Here is a 17,370-nt window from a genome sequence, read left to right on the forward strand (position 1 = left end):
TTAACTTTGTCAGAGCCACAACAGTCTTCCTTAGGTGATGCTTTATTGTTCTTGTAGAATTCGGTACCTATTCGTTTCACCTAGAAATCATCACTGAATGTGCTATTTTAAGCCAAACATGGATCTCATAGGACAACAGCATATCTTTCAGGAGAAAAGGAATGTAACTTGGGGTTTATGCCTGCATTGTTTGGCTAAACTCTAATCCCCCCACTTTGAAGGAATTCAGAATTTAGCTGCGGAGTTTATTCCATTTCACCTATCTTAGAGGAAAGCCGGTTAACCTGGTTGAGCCCTGGAGAGGAAGGTGTGTGTCTGAAACAATCAACGTTCTTGACAATTTACAAGAGGTTAGCAAGGAAGTGTTGTCTTAAAAGGGGGTATATGATCCACAGAGCCACCCAGGTCCCCATCTCAGGACTTCCTGTGTTTAGAGAAGTGCTAAGGAAGCCTCTTTTCTCTATTATCATGACAGTGCACAGGACCCCTGATACCAATAGCTAAGATCACCTTTGTCAAAAATCAGGAGGATATTAACTCAAGCACTCTGCCATACCACCAATCCTCATATAACATAACATTGTCTAACAGCTTGGATAAGAATGTCTATTTCTATTCCACATGAAACATGATTTATTGAAAAACACAACTGGTCACTATTTTCTCTCTCCTGATAAGTTCTTGGATAAATTTCATTTCTAATGATTTCCAGATTTTACTGGGAGGAGGGAATAGATTTCGTTTCGAAAACATGCCTATATACCTTCCATGCGTTTATCAGGGAAATTGCCCTGGTTGGCAGTGGCATGAAGAGGTTGGGGGTGAGGTCGCCCCAGTTATTTTTTCAATTTGGCCACTTTTACAGGTAAAGAACCAAATATCATTGTCTTGACTGACTTTATTAAGTGGCAATTACATTGGTTTTGCCTGTAATGAAGGCCTGATAGCCAAAGAATACATGGAAGAGGGGGCAGCGGCGAGGTAATTACCACCTAGATAAAATATTTGCCACCGCCTTGGAGGCGCAGCTCCCCGCGCGCTCACTCTCGGTTAATGGTGTGCGCGATTTTGCCCGCAGCTCCGCCACTCCAACCATCAGAACCAATAATCTTTACTTTACCCTGTGCTCGCGTATCGATAGCTTCTTTCGCCTCGGGCGTCGGCTTTGATATGTTAATATTACTGAGTAGCAAATTCTGCAGAGATCATATTAATGTTGTACGTACAGAGTGGAGCTTTGCCTTCGTTGAATATTCAGATACTGGGTTTCAAAAGGCATCTCTTGAAGAAATGAGGCTTCTATTTACAGGAGTCGTCTGTGTTTTTAATCATTAAAAAAAAAAAAAAAGAAAGGAAAACCCACTCTTCTTTTCCTCGTGAATCTTCTAAGGCTCCCTTATGCCCCCCTCCCCTTTGTCAGGCAAGGGTGCCTTTCATTTCTTGCTCTGAGTATTTAATAATAAGTGAACAATGCTGATGACGACGATGATGATGATGAAGCTAATAATGAACGGATCCAGACTGGAGTTGTAGGGTTGGGGTTGAACTGCGTAGTGGGCTGTGGCCTTCATAAGAGGATGGGGGTGAGATGAGAAGACCTAGCTTTTCCAAGTGCGGTGGAAAGTGACATTTTGGCCCTGGTCTCTTTTGTGAAATCGGGATGGCAAACTAAAAAAAAGGGGGGGAGGAGGGGGAGAGGAGAGAGAAAAAAATGAAAAAAGTGAAAAGGGGAAGCGCCCTTGTTTCGCTTTGTGATCATTCTGCCTTGCAGCCCCAGGCTAATTTCAGAAGCTTAAATACCGCCATAGCCTCTGGGCCACGCGAAGAGGGAGCGGCCCCGGCCACCGGCAGGCGGGAGCGCTTTCCCGATTGCCCGTGGCTACACAAAATACAAACTACTTTGAATCAAAACATTTTCGGAGAATTAATATGACCTGAACTTTGCACGTTTTAAGCGAGCTGGAGTTTATCAGATCGCTTAGAGGTGACTGGCACGCCAAGGTGGAGGCGTTTATGCTGCGGTACAAATATTGTCAGATCTGATTTAATTTCTTAAAAAAAAAAAAATGCTTCCTTGAAACGGAGCCTTAGCTTCGATTGTTCAGTCTGCTAAGAACAGGTAGGTGAACCTGACCGCCTTCCCTGTTGCTGCCCTCATGGCGGCCCTCGGGCTGCTTGTGCAGCTAGGTGGCTTCCCTCTGCTGCTTCGGGTTCCACAGGGCCCTGAGCCTTGGACTTGGGGTTGGAGAGAGGCGTCGGCTCTTTCAGCAGCTTCTGGAAGGAGTAAGATTGGAGGAGGGTGGGAAGCCTTGTTTCTTTTCCTTTGTCAGTACCCCTGGAGAGTGACTACGGGGAATCTCTCTCTCTCTCTCTCTGTCAACTGGAACCGGCCAAAACTCATCTCCATGGCTCTTCCATTGTGGGTGAAAATAGAGCTAGAATTACACCTGGAGCCTCACCTGCCTTAGTCCCCAAATGCAGATTTGAAATTCAATCTCCTTCATAGGAAGTCTAAAACTCTTGCACCAAAGCATTCTAGAGGCATGGTTTGTTGGGAATCTTTTGGGGGGCGGCTAGGAGAGAGGAACTGCTTTCCCATACCCTATGGCCTTCTCTCTTATTTCTTTACTGCTTTGAAAATCATCAAAAGTCAAAGCACTCTCCGCAGTGAGGAATGGGGATTAATCCCCGCCCCCCATACGCACCATTACATACCCACCCCCACATTCAACTAGCCGGTCTCCTGGAGCAGACCTCGCTTTCTTTTGTTCTGCCTGGAATCTGCTCCGGGAGAAGCTCATTCAGCCCTGATAATCCAGTTATACCTGTAATGGTATACCCTTCCCCCAAACAGCACAATTCGCTGCAGACAACTCATCAAAGGCCTAATTGATTGCAATTAAGCCCGCACTCCTTTGCTATTTGATTACAATTAATATCTGCTGCCGTGGTTGGAGGGGTAACATGGGGGAGGAGGATTGGGAAGGGTGAGAGGCTTGAGGGGAAGCAGCGGAGAATAATCCTACCCACCCAGCTCACACGCGCACCTCGCAGAGATGCAGCCGCAGAACAAACAGGGACAGGAAACTCCTGTAATCGCTTACACATTTTTAATGTGTCAGAAAAAACGAGCGATCACTGGAGATGAAGAAGGGGAGAAGAAAAATCCCTGCCGTTTGTATTTCTTTCATTTGAATTGTAAACATCTGTTTGGCTGTAAGGCGAACAGAACATTTATTTTGCTCTCAAGATTTGGTCTAATTATGTCAACACCGACGCGGCGACGAGTGGGGCGGCGCTGTGGCTTTGGAGAGGCTGCGCGCAGCGGCCCAGCGCCCGGAAGCCCGCTAGGAAGTATTGATCGCACCTGGAGAGCGCGCCGGGCCTCTCGCCGCAGCCGGCTGTGCTCTTAGAGGGGGGAGGCGCCGAGGCCGCGCCTGTGGCTGAGAGGCAGGTTTAGGGGCGCCCGGGGAGCCTTAGCTCCTTGGAGACAGCCGCGAATGTTTCCTCTGACCTAATAGCCTGGGAAGAGAAGAGGAAAAGCTCGCCTAGGCGTCAGCGTTTGGCTTTTTCCAGCCATTTGCAGCACAGACTGTGGGTGATTGTCTCGTCCAGCTTCACAGCTCACACCCTGCGATGTGATCGGGTGGCCTTTAGTCAGGCTGATGAGCGCGCGTGCATCCCTTGCACCTCCTCACAAGCTGGGGAGATTCATTTTTCAGATGGACAGACTGAAGCCTAGAATGTTCCTCACCCCAGGTTGCATGCGTCTCCAGTTTGCCAAGTTCTTACCAGTAGCCCAGTGCTATTTCCACTACCTCACACTGTACCTGCAGACACAGGGCCAGATGTTCCTGGCTACACCAAGAAGAAGGTAGCCCCAACCCATGCTTCAGGCTGCGTGGGGTCTGACAAAGTATGGAGGCTGAGAAGCTGCATCTATGTGCATCTATGTGCCTGGCATTTTCACACTCACAGTGTTGCTGGCTGACTTCTTCCTGCAGCTATGGTAAAGTTATTCCTTTTATGAAATCCATGTCCTAGACAAGGGACCTTAAGTAGATAGTTCCTGATTGCTAACACTGTTACTATAGCTACCCATCAGAATTTGCGGCATCACTGGAAATAAAGAGCCCTATCTCCAAATTTGAAAATAATGACCTCTGTGGAAGTATTGCTTCTGTGAACTATGAAGGAAAAAGAGATGAACTCTGGAGAAGTTCTGCATGATTATGCTGGCTGTAGCATCAAAGACATTCTGAACTGGGATGCTAGATCTAGAATAACTATCACACAATTTCAATAAGAGCTGACATGCAACACAAGCACCATGAGCAATTTCAACTGGTAACACTGGGGATGACTACTGTAAATTGCTTGATGTAATCCACTGTTTCATGACTTTCCTTCTTTGAGATTTCATCATTACCATCTGTAGTCTGGATCCCCTTAAAGAAGTCTCACCCCCTCAGTAACTTCATTCCAAATGCAAAACTCTGGGAATATTGACCTATTACTTTTTTCTACCTCCCTAAAAAAATAAACAATTGAGAAGAAAGATATCAGGTTCCCCATGTTGCTGTAAACTCTACAAGTTGCCAAATCTTTATCCAGAATGAGAGAGTTCCCCAAGGCTGCAGCAATGCCAAGTATCAAAGCAACAGAAATTCCCTTTAAAGATGCTGTGACATAAAAAATAAAAGACCCTAGAGTTGATGGCTAATCCTGAATACAAAATAAATCCTTCAGGCAATTTGTGTGTGCATAAAGCATACTCTTAATATGCAGCCAGTGTAACTTACCTAATAAATGCCTACCTACTTGAGCATAAGCCAGAAACCTAACCTGGGTGTAGGAAAGAGAGACTCAGGGCCCAGGGAGTTAGCACATGCTAAGTACTGGATTCAGTGGTTTCCCTGGGAGCAGCTGGCTTTTAACACATGGGGTTTGCTTTGCCAAAAGGGGGGCTGTTTTCCAATGGGAGAGAGCATGATTTAACTTCTTCTTTTACAAAAAAAAAAAAAAAAAATAGTCTTCCACATCTTCCTAAATTAGGTTTCTAACCCACTGAAGATTAGTGAAGATAGGAGAGGTCTAAAATTGTGTCCTTTCCTTCCCTTAGCAGCCGAAAAACTAATATGTACGTATACCCAAACACTGTCTTCTCTCACTCATAGTAAACTTGGAACCGATTGGGTAAGATTCCTGTGTCCTCAATTGCATACTGGCTAGTGTACAGAGAGGGTGGTTTATGTAACAATATAAATTTGCTTATGATTCATAGTGACTGTGGGTAGAGGCCTGTTTTTAGAAGAGAGCTATGTGAATTTTGGATATAGACGTTTATTTGTTTAATATTTTTGTTTCAGACTGACCTAAATTCTAAAGTAATCAGTCATGATTCTCATAATATTACTCTAAAACTAAGATACATTGATACCGATCTTGTTTTCTTGTTCTTCTCAACTTTTGAGAATTCACTTAAGAGCTCATTTTTAAAATGCATTTTGCATCAATAGGTACAAAAAGAAAACATGAACAAAAGTAAAATAGTAGCCTGAGGTCCAAGAATCTGGGAAAATGTTTGTATTGTTATTGTTATTATATTCCGATTTAAAACTCTCTGGGAATGCAAAGTGGGGAAGTACAGGAGAACTTGTGTTTCCAGCTCCTAAGGCAGGTGTTTGCACAGTTTTCCAAGTTTTCATGGTATTGGCTACAAGTTTGAATCCAAGAAAAAGATTTTAATTTGACAAATGAGATTATGATCTCTTGGATTTCAAATTGAGGGTAGGTTTCCAGGCACTTGTGAGGGGGTTTGGGTCAAGTATATAGGACCCAACTTCCAGCCTGGAGATAATTGGCTTCCCTGAGGTTCCTACTGTTTTCTCTCCCATTCTGGGAGAGAAGCATTTAGCCTGAGAACACTTAGGGAGAAAGATCTTGGTTGGTCTCCAGCACTTTCAGGGGAAACTTGGGTGCCATAAGCCAGGAGAAATTCCAGAAAGTACAGGGGTAAAAACATTTTAAGGGTGGAGTGAGGCTAGCTTGTTCTCTCCCCCCAGGTCTGGGGTTCCTTTGCCTTTTTAAATGTTCTAGGTTATTTAGCCATGATGCCCAGGAAACACACCCAAATCTGAATGCCAGAGACTCCACCTATGCAACATTTCACTGTGCTGCTTAGCAAAAGAGGGCAGGAGCTACTTGAGAGGCAAGTGGTGAGTCCACTCCAGCACTTCTTAAACTTTAACCAGCACATGAATCATCTATGGGTCTCATTAAAATACATTTTCTAACTCAGAAAGCCTGGCGGTGGCCTGAGATTTCACACTTCTAACAAGTTCATAGGATATGCAGATGCTGCCCAATGAAGACCACACTTTGAGTAAAAATATTTTGATCAACACTCTTCTGTCCACTTTTCTTCTCCCATCTATGTTTTTCCCCCTCTTGACCCTTTTCTGGCGATGGGTCCTAAGATAGCTACTAACTGAAGAAATCACATGCATGCTCTGAAAAGCCAGCTAACTTTGAATTTACATTTGCCACTGAACCTTAGAAACTCCACCCTCAGATTCCTCAATGCACGAGGAGGCAGCCTTGGATCCCAAGACCATATAGTCACCATGCTAGCAGGGTGGACATCAGCTCAGGACTTTTTCAGTGGGAGAGGAGTTGGGCAGCAGGAAACTGTCCTTGGAGATTATCACCTTTGGGTCTTCAAGTCTACTTCAGTTCTCATTGGTTGTCTGAGGATAGAGAATGTACACTGTTGTTCCTGGAGGAGACTGAAGCTCAAGGGGCTTGCTCAACCTTAGAGACAGAAAGCTTCTGTTCTTGGAACTCTGGCATGGCAAAATTGCTTTGGTGATTTTGGTGATTTTGCTATTAACAGTTATCTTTGCTTTACTCCCTAATAGTAATAATGACAATAACAATTACAACAATAATATTATTGGCAGCTAACATTTAGTAAGAGCTAATGTTACTATGATCTAGGTCTTGTGCTGTGTTTGTCTATGTATGCTGATACCAAGGGCTGGCATATAGTAGAGGTACTTGACCCATTGTCACCTATATGTGTTGGAAATTTCTGGCAATGGGCAAGTGATTTTAGTGGTATCTGGGATTGAGTGACTGTGGTCCCTTAGATAGTAGATGGATGAAAGAAAGGAGATGACAGTTTTTAAACATTTTGGAAAAGACCGTTGTGGATAAAAAGTTTCTATCTATTGTGTATGTGTGTTTGTGTGTGCCTATGTGTATATAAACACGCAGCCATGAATAAATAATACCTATGCTTTGTGGGGTTGGAATTCAGGGTTTTTAATTAATTGCAGCATTTCTTGTCATGGATGATGTCAAAATTTATACTGGTGAGCCAGTCTACATTCCATAGAATACCAATTTTCTCTAATATTACAATTGTACCCTCACATTTTATGTGTGATACTAGAAAGATACAACCCTGAGTAGTATTTGAAAGGACATAGTCAGAGCAGCTGTCTGAGATGATCTGGATGATGTATAAGTACAATTCTTATCATGTATTGCCAAATCCAGAGTGGTCTCTTGATATTAACAGGCTTTCGTACGATGGTCTTCTCCTGCTATCACTAACATGTTTTATACTTTTATCCCCCAAGGTGGCACCTGTGTGGTCAACCCCACAGACTTGTTTTGCTCTGTCCCTGGCCGTTTGTCCCTTCTCAGTTCTACTTCCAAATACAAGGTGACCATTGCTGAGGTAAAGAGGCGCCTCTCACCACCTGAGTGCCTCAATGCTTCACTCTTAGGAGGCATTTTGAGAAGGTAAGACGAAAGTGTCTTCCGGCGCTGTATGTGTGCTAACTGTACTGATCCCACACCCTTAACCCTTAGCCCTCATAAGTCTTCCATCTGATGTTGTAGTCCCCTCATGGTCAAGTCTTCTCATAATTTTTATCAGAATGTGAAATTTCAAAACCTAGTTTTTACTTGTTTTCGGACAGAGCAAAATCCAAGAATGGGGGCCGCTGCCTGAGAGAGAAACTGGATAGACTTGGCTTGAACTTACCAGCAGGAAGACGGAAAGCAGCCAATGTCACCCTCCTGACTTCCTTAGTCGAAGGTATGACTTTTTAGTTTGGCAAAGTAATTGCTGGAAGGTTGGTGCTTCTTCAAAACTCAGGTTTGTTATATTATGCTGTTTAACTCTTTTCCCTACTATAAGGCAACACAATTAACAGTTACAGGTAAATTTCCTGATTAATCTTGACAAGGATGATTAAATTAGACTTAATATAAGACTTAGATAATTCATAAAATACCATTTAATATACTGATCTTAGCATGATAAGGAAGAAAACAATGGAAGATTTAAGTACTTCTCCAGGTATTCCCTAAATAACAGTAATAAGAAAAACTGGCTGTGCTACTGTCATTTTTATTATTGTTTATTTTAGAGTTTAGACAAATCTGATTTAACTCATTGTAATTCAGTACAACGTGATCTACAGGATAAATAATCCTTTATAAAGAGTTCACAGAAGACTAGCCATGATACTGAGCCTGAAATCACATGGTATTAATCCTAGTAGACATCTCTTAAAGCACAATGGTGTTCGATGGGTGGTTAAGCTGAGTCAGAGAGAGGTTAAGGTCAACCAGTAGTATAGAAAGAGAAGTGGAAATAAATATACTCCCAGAAGTTGTTTTTCTCCCTGCTCACTTTTCCTCTTTGTTTTTTTCTGTAAGGACTAAACTTTACACATTTTCATTCAATGTTTTCAGGAGAGGTATTATTGGAAACTTTTTTTTAACTTTGCAGGAAGTTTTTTGAATGTCAAAGGAAAGTTCTTCTATAATGCAGAATGCTACTGTTTTAAATATGACAGGCAGGGGCCTTTTCTGCCAAACCTCACCTGAACACATCTGTGACACTTTTCTTGCATCCATTACTTGTCTATATGACACAGTAGGAAGTAGTGAGTGAAACATAAAAACAGACATCTAGCATTTTTCTAGGTTATCAATATATAGCATTTACTGTACAACATTGAGAAGTAGTGTGTTTTTGATGTTTGTCTTCGCAAAATTGCTTTGATGATTTTGCTTTTAAAAGTCATCTTTGCTCTCTAATAGTAGTAATGAAAATAACAACTATGACAATAGTATTACTGGCAACTAGCATTTAATAAGTGTTGCTATGTTGTAGGTCTTGTGCTGTATTTGCCTGTGTATATTGATACCGAGGAGTGGCATGTGGTAGAGGGATTGACCTATCATCTGCCCATATGGTTTGGGGGATTCTAGGGGAAAAGCAAAGTACAAAAAATGACTAATGACTAATAGGTTGATTCTAAAGGGAGACTGATTCCTGCTCGTTTTAAGTAAAAACATTGGTAAAATTATAGTTACCTAAAAATATAACAAAATGCTTGTTCATGATATAAAAGAAGGAATTCAAGAATCATATGGATGGTAGGAGTTGAGTGGTTCTCAAACCCAACCCTAGAGCAGAATCAAATGAGAAGTTTTATTAGAAAGTACCTGGACCCCATCTCCAAACCAACTGAAGCTCAATATGGGAGTCTGTCCCAGGCATCTATATTCTTCCAAACTCCGCAAGTGATTCTAATGTATAATGATGTTTAAGTATGATTGATCTAAATTTTACTTGAGTCCTTTCCACCAGTCAGGATGGATTGACTATAAATTCTCATGAAATTTGTAACTGGTATGAAAATTAAAGACCCCAAGAAAGATTTTTCTCCATCGTGTCTGTGAAAGTACTGGCCAGTACAAATGGAAAAGCCATAAAAGTGTATGTTCATAATTGATTTTCATGGTAGCCAAGAGCACTGGGGTATCCTGTGTGGGAGTCATCAATCTATACTAACAAAATGGGTGCAGGTCAAATACATGAAATGCTAGGATGATCTCTGGAGACTTCCCATCTACTCTTTCAGCATAACTCTCCTGTTCACAGAAGTGCCTAACTTGTGTTCTATTCATCTGGCCTCTGCTCACAGATAACTATCAGCCTTGGCCAATGCAACTTAAGATTTTATTCCTCCAAGATACATCTTATCTTAATTGGGTGCTTTTGAAATCCCCAAAAGCTTCATGATGTAGAGAAATAAATCTTTTACTGTTGTATTTTAGGCACTTTGATGAAACTGTGCAAAAGATATTTAGGGACAAAGGGATCTTTTGCATCTTTCAACTCTCCACACCTTATGACTCTCAAACCCACTCTCACACACACATAATTTTTTTTTAAAGTTTTATCCATATGTGCAATGTTCTATACCATATTTTTGTGTTCTTTTTAAGTGCTCATTATAAACCCATTAAATTTATTTCACAACTCACTGCTGAGTCATGAGTCATGAGCCACAGTTTAAAAAACTATAGGTTATCTTGGGATATGACGAGAACCTAGTATTTGATGAATAGGACATTCCATCTAAATTGAAATAGGCTTCATTATAACCCTGAGCTGACAAGAAGAGTGACCTCATTGTTGATGACTCTCCTTTATATTTTTCATTCCCACATTTCAGTTGGGTTGGTGGTGACAGCTGATGTCTCCTTTCCAGCTAACAAGATGCCATGTTCTGCACGGAGCTCATGATCCCTGAAATCCTACAGATCATGTTAGATGTATACAAAATGTTAGCCACCCAACTCTGAGTTACCAACCTCCTGGGACATTGAAGTAAATAGATTATGTTTCTTGTCAGTATTTCTGAAACTTTGAACCTTTTTGAGTCTAATATTTGTTCCATTTGTACAGTTTTATTCTGTACAAACTTCACCATATTTACCATTTGGTGTTCATAAGCCCTTGAATTGACCACACTTTTGGGTAATAATTTTCCCCTTCAATCAAATACTTTTACAAGAGCCAGCAACATTTTATTTTTTTCAGAAATTCTAAAACTAGATTCCTAGTCATCTAAAATTGTCCATCAGCTTTTGTATAAACCTATATAGTCTTATGGGAAAGAATACTACTACTTTTCACCATTTTTTTTTTTACTGACATCTCCCCTTTATCTCCTGAATTTTCTATATTAACCCATGTGTGCATTTTAATCACCAATAGCTAGTAATTTCTCTTAACTTTCTCTTGAAACTACTGCCTGAAACTTATATAGAGTAGTCTAGCCATGACTGGACTGATAGTTTCTTAAGCATCCTGATGGTTCAATACATTATTGATATTTCATTTGATACTATATTGAACACAAGAGAGAAAATATCCAATTGACTTTATTCTTTATTGGCCAGACTTAGAAATAAATCTCATGAAGGTCAAACTTTTATGACTTTACAAATACTTGCCTCTGCTTCTTTCTGGGGAAGATTTGAATACAACCTGGCCATTGTTGACATTTTTATAGGAATACCAATAAAAGAATTGTGTTTAGGAGCCCTAATGGGCTTTTCATGCAGAGATGTTATAATCTTTGTAAAGATCCAATCAATGAACAGTAAGTAAAATGCCTTATGAAGGGAATTCAAGTTAGCAAATGAACATTTGTTTTTCAAAAACAACCCTTGTCACTGACATAATAGATTTCATCATGATATTCCTAGTTTTCCATGTTTGCTTTGGATTTTCAATCATTTTTAAAAAATTATTTTAAAACTCATTTTTTCCTATATTTCTTTTCAAAAGAGTCACTCTACTAATAGCTGCTATCATCATTTTTGAATCCATATATTAGAGTCATTATTTTTAGAGATTATTTTAGGGATTTATAAGACAGGGTTATTTGATGCAAATTTACAATATATTTCAATAATTCATAACTTGTCTGTTATAAATATTGTATGTAGTAACCAATGGGATAAAGAATGTGAGATTGACTTTTTTCACCTGATAAAGTTGTTTGAAAAGTAAACATTTTAGTAAGGCAGGTATTTAGAGTGGGGATTTTTTGAGGGGGTTTACATAACATAGATATATTTAATGTAGAATGAGATAGAAATATTTGAATTCAGTCCCATGAAAGCAACACCAGATCTTATTCCCTTTTGACTCACATGTCTTAATCTAAAGTTTAAATATATAGCTAATGATTAGGTACAACTTCTCATACCTCACTTTAATATAAGCCTCTTTCTTTCATTTCCTCTTGTTAATTATATTACCCTGATTTATCCTTTGTCCATTCTAGTATCCATAATATCAGAGAGATGTCAGTCTCTGGAAAATATGATGGCTTAGATTTGCTTAATCCAATGCACTGATCTTCCTGAGGAGACATTGGGATAATTCCAGACTCTTTCTACAGTGGAAATAATTCTGTCTCTATAAAACATTAAAAAACTTTGCCAATATTATTTTTCTAATTCTAACACCCTTGCTGTATGATTATTATTTTTGAATTGGCAACTTCTGTAGCTGTCGCCTCTGTATTTTATTTCAGAACAACGTTTACAGAGTTGGTGGTTGTTAAAACAAATCTAAGGAATCAATGATCTAGTCATTCCTGTCCATCACTCTGTCCTCACCTGTGATTTTCCCAAGATAGCTGACATTGCAGAGTGTTGCTACAAGGAAGTTCTGTTTGCCTGAGTGGGATGCTTTCTAGGCATAGTTTTGCTGCATTTATAAAAGCTCATGTAATATTCTCAGGCAATGCCTGGGGTTCCAAAAGCACAGTTTATTTAAGTCCTTAAATATAAATACCTTGGCTTGCAGTCTGTTGTGATAGGAGGTCAAATTCTCTCTCTCTCTCTCTCTCTCTCTCTCTCTCTGTGTGTATTTAAACAGTATGAGACAAAGAAGGGTGTAAATATATATCAGCAAAAGAAAGGGAAACCATTCCCAAGCACTGTATATAATCTCTACTAACTCTTTTGTACTTTAATCCCTTTGTCACAGTTGCTCTTTTCCTTAGCTTCAAAATATATAAACTCCCAAACTCTGTCTTGCACATTTTACCTCATGTGAACTAGTTGTGCTGCTTGCATAATCTATTAGCCCTTGGCCTAGTATTCTTCCTGCTGCTCCCTACCCCCAGAATAATATCATTTTTGAAATTCTGCCTGACTTTGGACTGGTTACTTAATGGCTGAGCTCATTTTCCTAATTTATAGGTAAAAACCATACTGTCTATAATGATGAGGGTAGTACCAGCTGTTAATTCCCACATTTTCAGTGGCTTAACTCAATAGAAGCTTATTTTTCACTCATTACAGTCTGATGTGGATGTTCCTTGTCAGGGGCCTGTCTTCTTGTCACTGTCTCATTTAGGGACCAGAGTTCTTCCACCTATAGCTGTGCCCTCCTCTAGGTCCTAGGCATTCTATTCACTTAGCCCACGGATGAGGAAGGAGTGATGGTGAAAGTATACCACTTCTTTACTCACTCTGGCCAGGAAGTGGCCCATTACTACTGCTCACATTCCATAAGAACTAGTCACATGGCCATAACTAATTGCAGGGATGAGGGTGGGATATGCTAGAAAATTTAGACTCTAGTTTGGCAGAGTCTTCTGAGAAACAACTTTATAATATGTAAAGAAAACACAAGTTTTTGATGGTCTAACATCCCTATCTACCACACCATTTGCCCTGTGTGTCTTTTGTAGGATTAACTACATTCATGTAAATTAAATACTTGGCACCAGGATGACATAGAGGCACTTAATATCTATTCTCTATTTTCCTCTCCCTAAACAACAATGCTGCTTAATAGTAAACTTTACTAAGAATCATAAAACTTTAGCCCTGGAGGAAAATAAAGATGGAGCAGTCTAATGTACTAGAGTATAGTGCTATAGTTAAGAGTGTGGATTATGGAGTCAAATAAGCTTGTTTGAACTCAATTCTACCGCTTACTATAGAGGAAGACACATAACCAGTCTGAGCATCAGTGTCCTTGTCTATAAAGCAGTGGTAATAATTCCTTCCTCATAAGGTTGGTGTAAGGGTTAAATCAGAATGTTTGCAAAGCATTCAGCATGGTGCCTGGCATAAAGCTAATGCTCAATAAATTTTAGTTACTGTTATTCTCAAATGAGCAAATGAAGGCATAGTGAGGTTAAGTGTTCTGCACAGGATTATGCAATTGAATATGGCAAGGAAGGGAACTAAGTTCTCTGGTTTGCAACACCACAGTGTATTTTCCATTTGGATTTGTTTTTGTGGCATGGATTATGAACAGTTGTGTTTCTGAGCTACTTCTGAACTTAACCAAGGTAAAACTGGGGGATAGAAAGAAAGTCTCAATCCTGTTTTTCACTTTGGGTTAGACCTCCCCTGCTACTAGGAATACTGCACAAGTTTCTCAAACTTTCTTGTGTCCAAGGTCCAAAAATCTTGTCCACTAGTGCAAGATTTCTAAATCCTAATGAACCTTCTGCTGCTACTTAATCTCTCAGAGTTAGAGGAACATTAACTCTTGGTTTATTCTTCTTTTCTGGAATAATTATCAGTAATGTCATTTTACTTTCAAAAGGATGCCAATTCAGTTAGTTGTTAATAGTTACAAGATTACCCAACAAAACCTCTTTCTTCCAGGCCAGCCAAACTACCCAAAGGTAGTAGAAAGGAATCCTACCACTTCGTGTCATTTCCCTTCTGTCTTTTATCTTGAGCCTCAATGATTGCTTTTCTAGTAAACAAGCGGAAAATAAAAACAAACAATTTGCCAATGAACTCTTTCTTATAGGTGAGATCTGTCCAGCAAGTTTTCTTGATGAGATGAGTCTACAGCTTTAGAAAGAAGTACTGCTCACTGCATGAGACATGCAGACTTCAAATATCAGAATCATTTTGCCAAGTATTAGTGATAATGTCTGTTTAGGGCATGCTCATCATAAATCATTCTTTTTATAGAGTTTAGAATAAACTATTCTCATTGTCCTCACACAGGTGCCAGCAATGGGCTGTTTTGGACATTTGGAGGTAAAAGGCTAGCCTTGAGGGACTCACAGAGTGCTTGTATGTCTGAAAGAACCATCAAGCCCAAAAAGCTCCTTCACTAGCCTTCTCCAGACATTACATTCCTATCTAAGTCTCATCTTTGGAGTAAAGGTTGTCGGCTTTCTTCTAAAACTGTGTATGATATGAAAAGGATAGTGCATTGACCCTTTGCCATACTAGTTCTAACTGATGCTCATTTTAGTCAGACAAGTACCTGGAAGAGCCCTGGTATTCCCTTTTGCACACAAACACTCTGGCATGAACACTGTCTTCTTGAGCCCAGTTTTGCACTTCAGAGCTGCCAGTGGAATTTGTGCTCAAAAAATTGAAGGCTAGTAGAACCTGTGTTAATTAATCATTTTAGGGTCCTTTATGGAAAGGGTCTTTTTTTTTTTTAGACCAGTAGGTATTGTATTATTTGTAAATTTATTATTCTAGGCACAGAATAATTTCTACCTAAGAGATTCTGCATTGATAATTGATAATTAGATAACAATTAGATATTGTTATCTCATATATAAAAACTTTTCTTAATATATGAGGTATTCACCAATATTCAGTAGTTGATCTAAATGAACCTGAGATTGCATCATACAATACTATGGACCAATAGACACTGTCTTAGAGTATATTTTAAATTATTTGCTTACTTCCTAACATCACTCCCCTGACCCTCATTTTATAATTTCATTCATTTTGAGGGGCTGGAGAGGGAAGGTGTTTGCATGTAGAAGCAAGAGAAATAGGATACGACACATATGCCATTGTGTCTGACTATGTGCTTAGGTGTCCTTCAACTCTTGTTCCTTCTCATGGTGACTGTGGCACAAAAAGGCAAGTGTATCCAGGCCTATTTGCGTCGGTCCTTCCCTTTCCTGCTCTGGGCTCAGTATTCACTCTTGCAAATAATGACACTCAAAAGCCCATCTCTGCATTCTTTTCCTAGTGACTTTCTTTTCCTTTTTCTATGATTCTCCTTTCAAAGTTTACGGCTCAACAAATGTACTTTTCAAACACTCAGTTTTATGCTTTTGTCCATTGTTTACAGTTATCGAAATTCATAGGTATTCTAATCAAATTGAAGACTGTAATTATTCCTAGGAATGTCTAACTCCTATTGAATAACAATGGAAATCTTGGCATGGCCCATGTTTAATTTATAACAAATATTTGAGTTCCAAATTAAATCTTTCTAAAAACAGAACAGAGAGAAATTTTTCTTTTTAATTAATATAATTTCACACAGATAATGCACAAAAAGTGTACAAAATTCAAAAGTTACACAAACGTGTACAGTAAAATACTTCCTTTCACTCTGTTCCCCATTCAGTTCCCCTCTTAGAAGAAAACCATTATGGATTTCTGTTTCCTTCTAAGGGTATATGTGCATATGCATTTTTTTTTTCATTTTCAAAAGAAATAGCATTCTTTTTTACACTTCATTTTTTTCACACTTGGTCTTAGTGTTCATTCCTTTTTCAGTGTTTACAAGTTATTTATTCTTTTAAACACTCATAGTATTCTAATGCATGTATGTATCATATTTTTTTAATCAATTCTCTTCTGAAAATCATGTAGGCGTTTTCAGACTTTAGCTATTACAGACAGTGCTGCGATGAGTAATCTCATACTTACATAAGTAATTCTGCAGACATGCAAGTACATCTATTCAATAAATTCCTAGGAGTGGTGTTGCAGGGTAAAAAGATATTTGCATTTGTAATTTTGACACATTATTGGCAGATTCTTCTCAGTAGTGGTTGCAAATTTAAAATCCTATCATCAATGGGGTAAAAAACATCGACATTGTAGTACTTTCCTGTACTCTAGCCTAAACAGAATGCTATCAATGTTTTGATCTTTGATAATTTGATTGGTTATTTTTAAAAAAGCTCCCTCTATTATGAAGGACGTTGGTCATATTCTTAGACTTTTATAAGCTTGTCTATTCATTTACTTTGTATTTATGGGGTAATTTTTAGTACTTTTCTTATTGATTTTTAAGTGCTCAGTATATTTTAAGAAAATTGGCTCATTTTTTGTTGATATATCTCTGATATGAGTTGCAAACCTCCACATCTCTGGCTTTTATTTGTCTGTTTGCAGTTTTTAGGTTTTTATTTGTTTGCTTGTTTGTTTAGGTCTTGGTCATACAAAACTTTTTGATATTGATATAATCAAATTTCTCATATTTTATTTCATATTTTTTAGTTTTTATTATGATTTAAAAGGCATTTTAGATTCCAAGATTACAAAAGAATTATCTCATGTTATCTTCTAATTACTTTGTGATTTTGTTTTTTATGTTTAAATCTTTGATCCATCTGGACTTCATTTTGTTGCTATAATAGATGTATGGTATAGATCCAATTTTATTTGTTTTTTTTTTTTTTTTTGGTCAATTGGCCACCCAGTTGTCCCAATACCTTTTACTGATAATACATC

The 17,370-nt window shown here is 39.0% G+C and overlaps 1 protein-coding gene across 1 annotated transcript in view; it reads left to right on the plus strand.

Annotated features, from left to right (window-relative positions):
• Positions 1–17,370, plus strand: part of TFAP2D (transcription factor AP-2 delta) — a 55,792-nt gene that overhangs the window by 7,637 nt on the left and 30,785 nt on the right. Inside the window, exons 4-5 of the mRNA XM_069488590.1 lie at positions 7,647–7,812; positions 7,992–8,110. Coding sequence (XP_069344691.1) covers positions 7,647–7,812; positions 7,992–8,110 — 285 coding nt within the window. The remainder of the gene's footprint in view (positions 1–7,646; positions 7,813–7,991; positions 8,111–17,370) is intronic.

Source organism: Eulemur rufifrons, chromosome 15 (assembly GCF_041146395.1).
Source record: "Eulemur rufifrons isolate Redbay chromosome 15, OSU_ERuf_1, whole genome shotgun sequence".
In the NCBI taxonomy this organism is placed as follows: domain Eukaryota; kingdom Metazoa; phylum Chordata; class Mammalia; order Primates; family Lemuridae; genus Eulemur; species Eulemur rufifrons.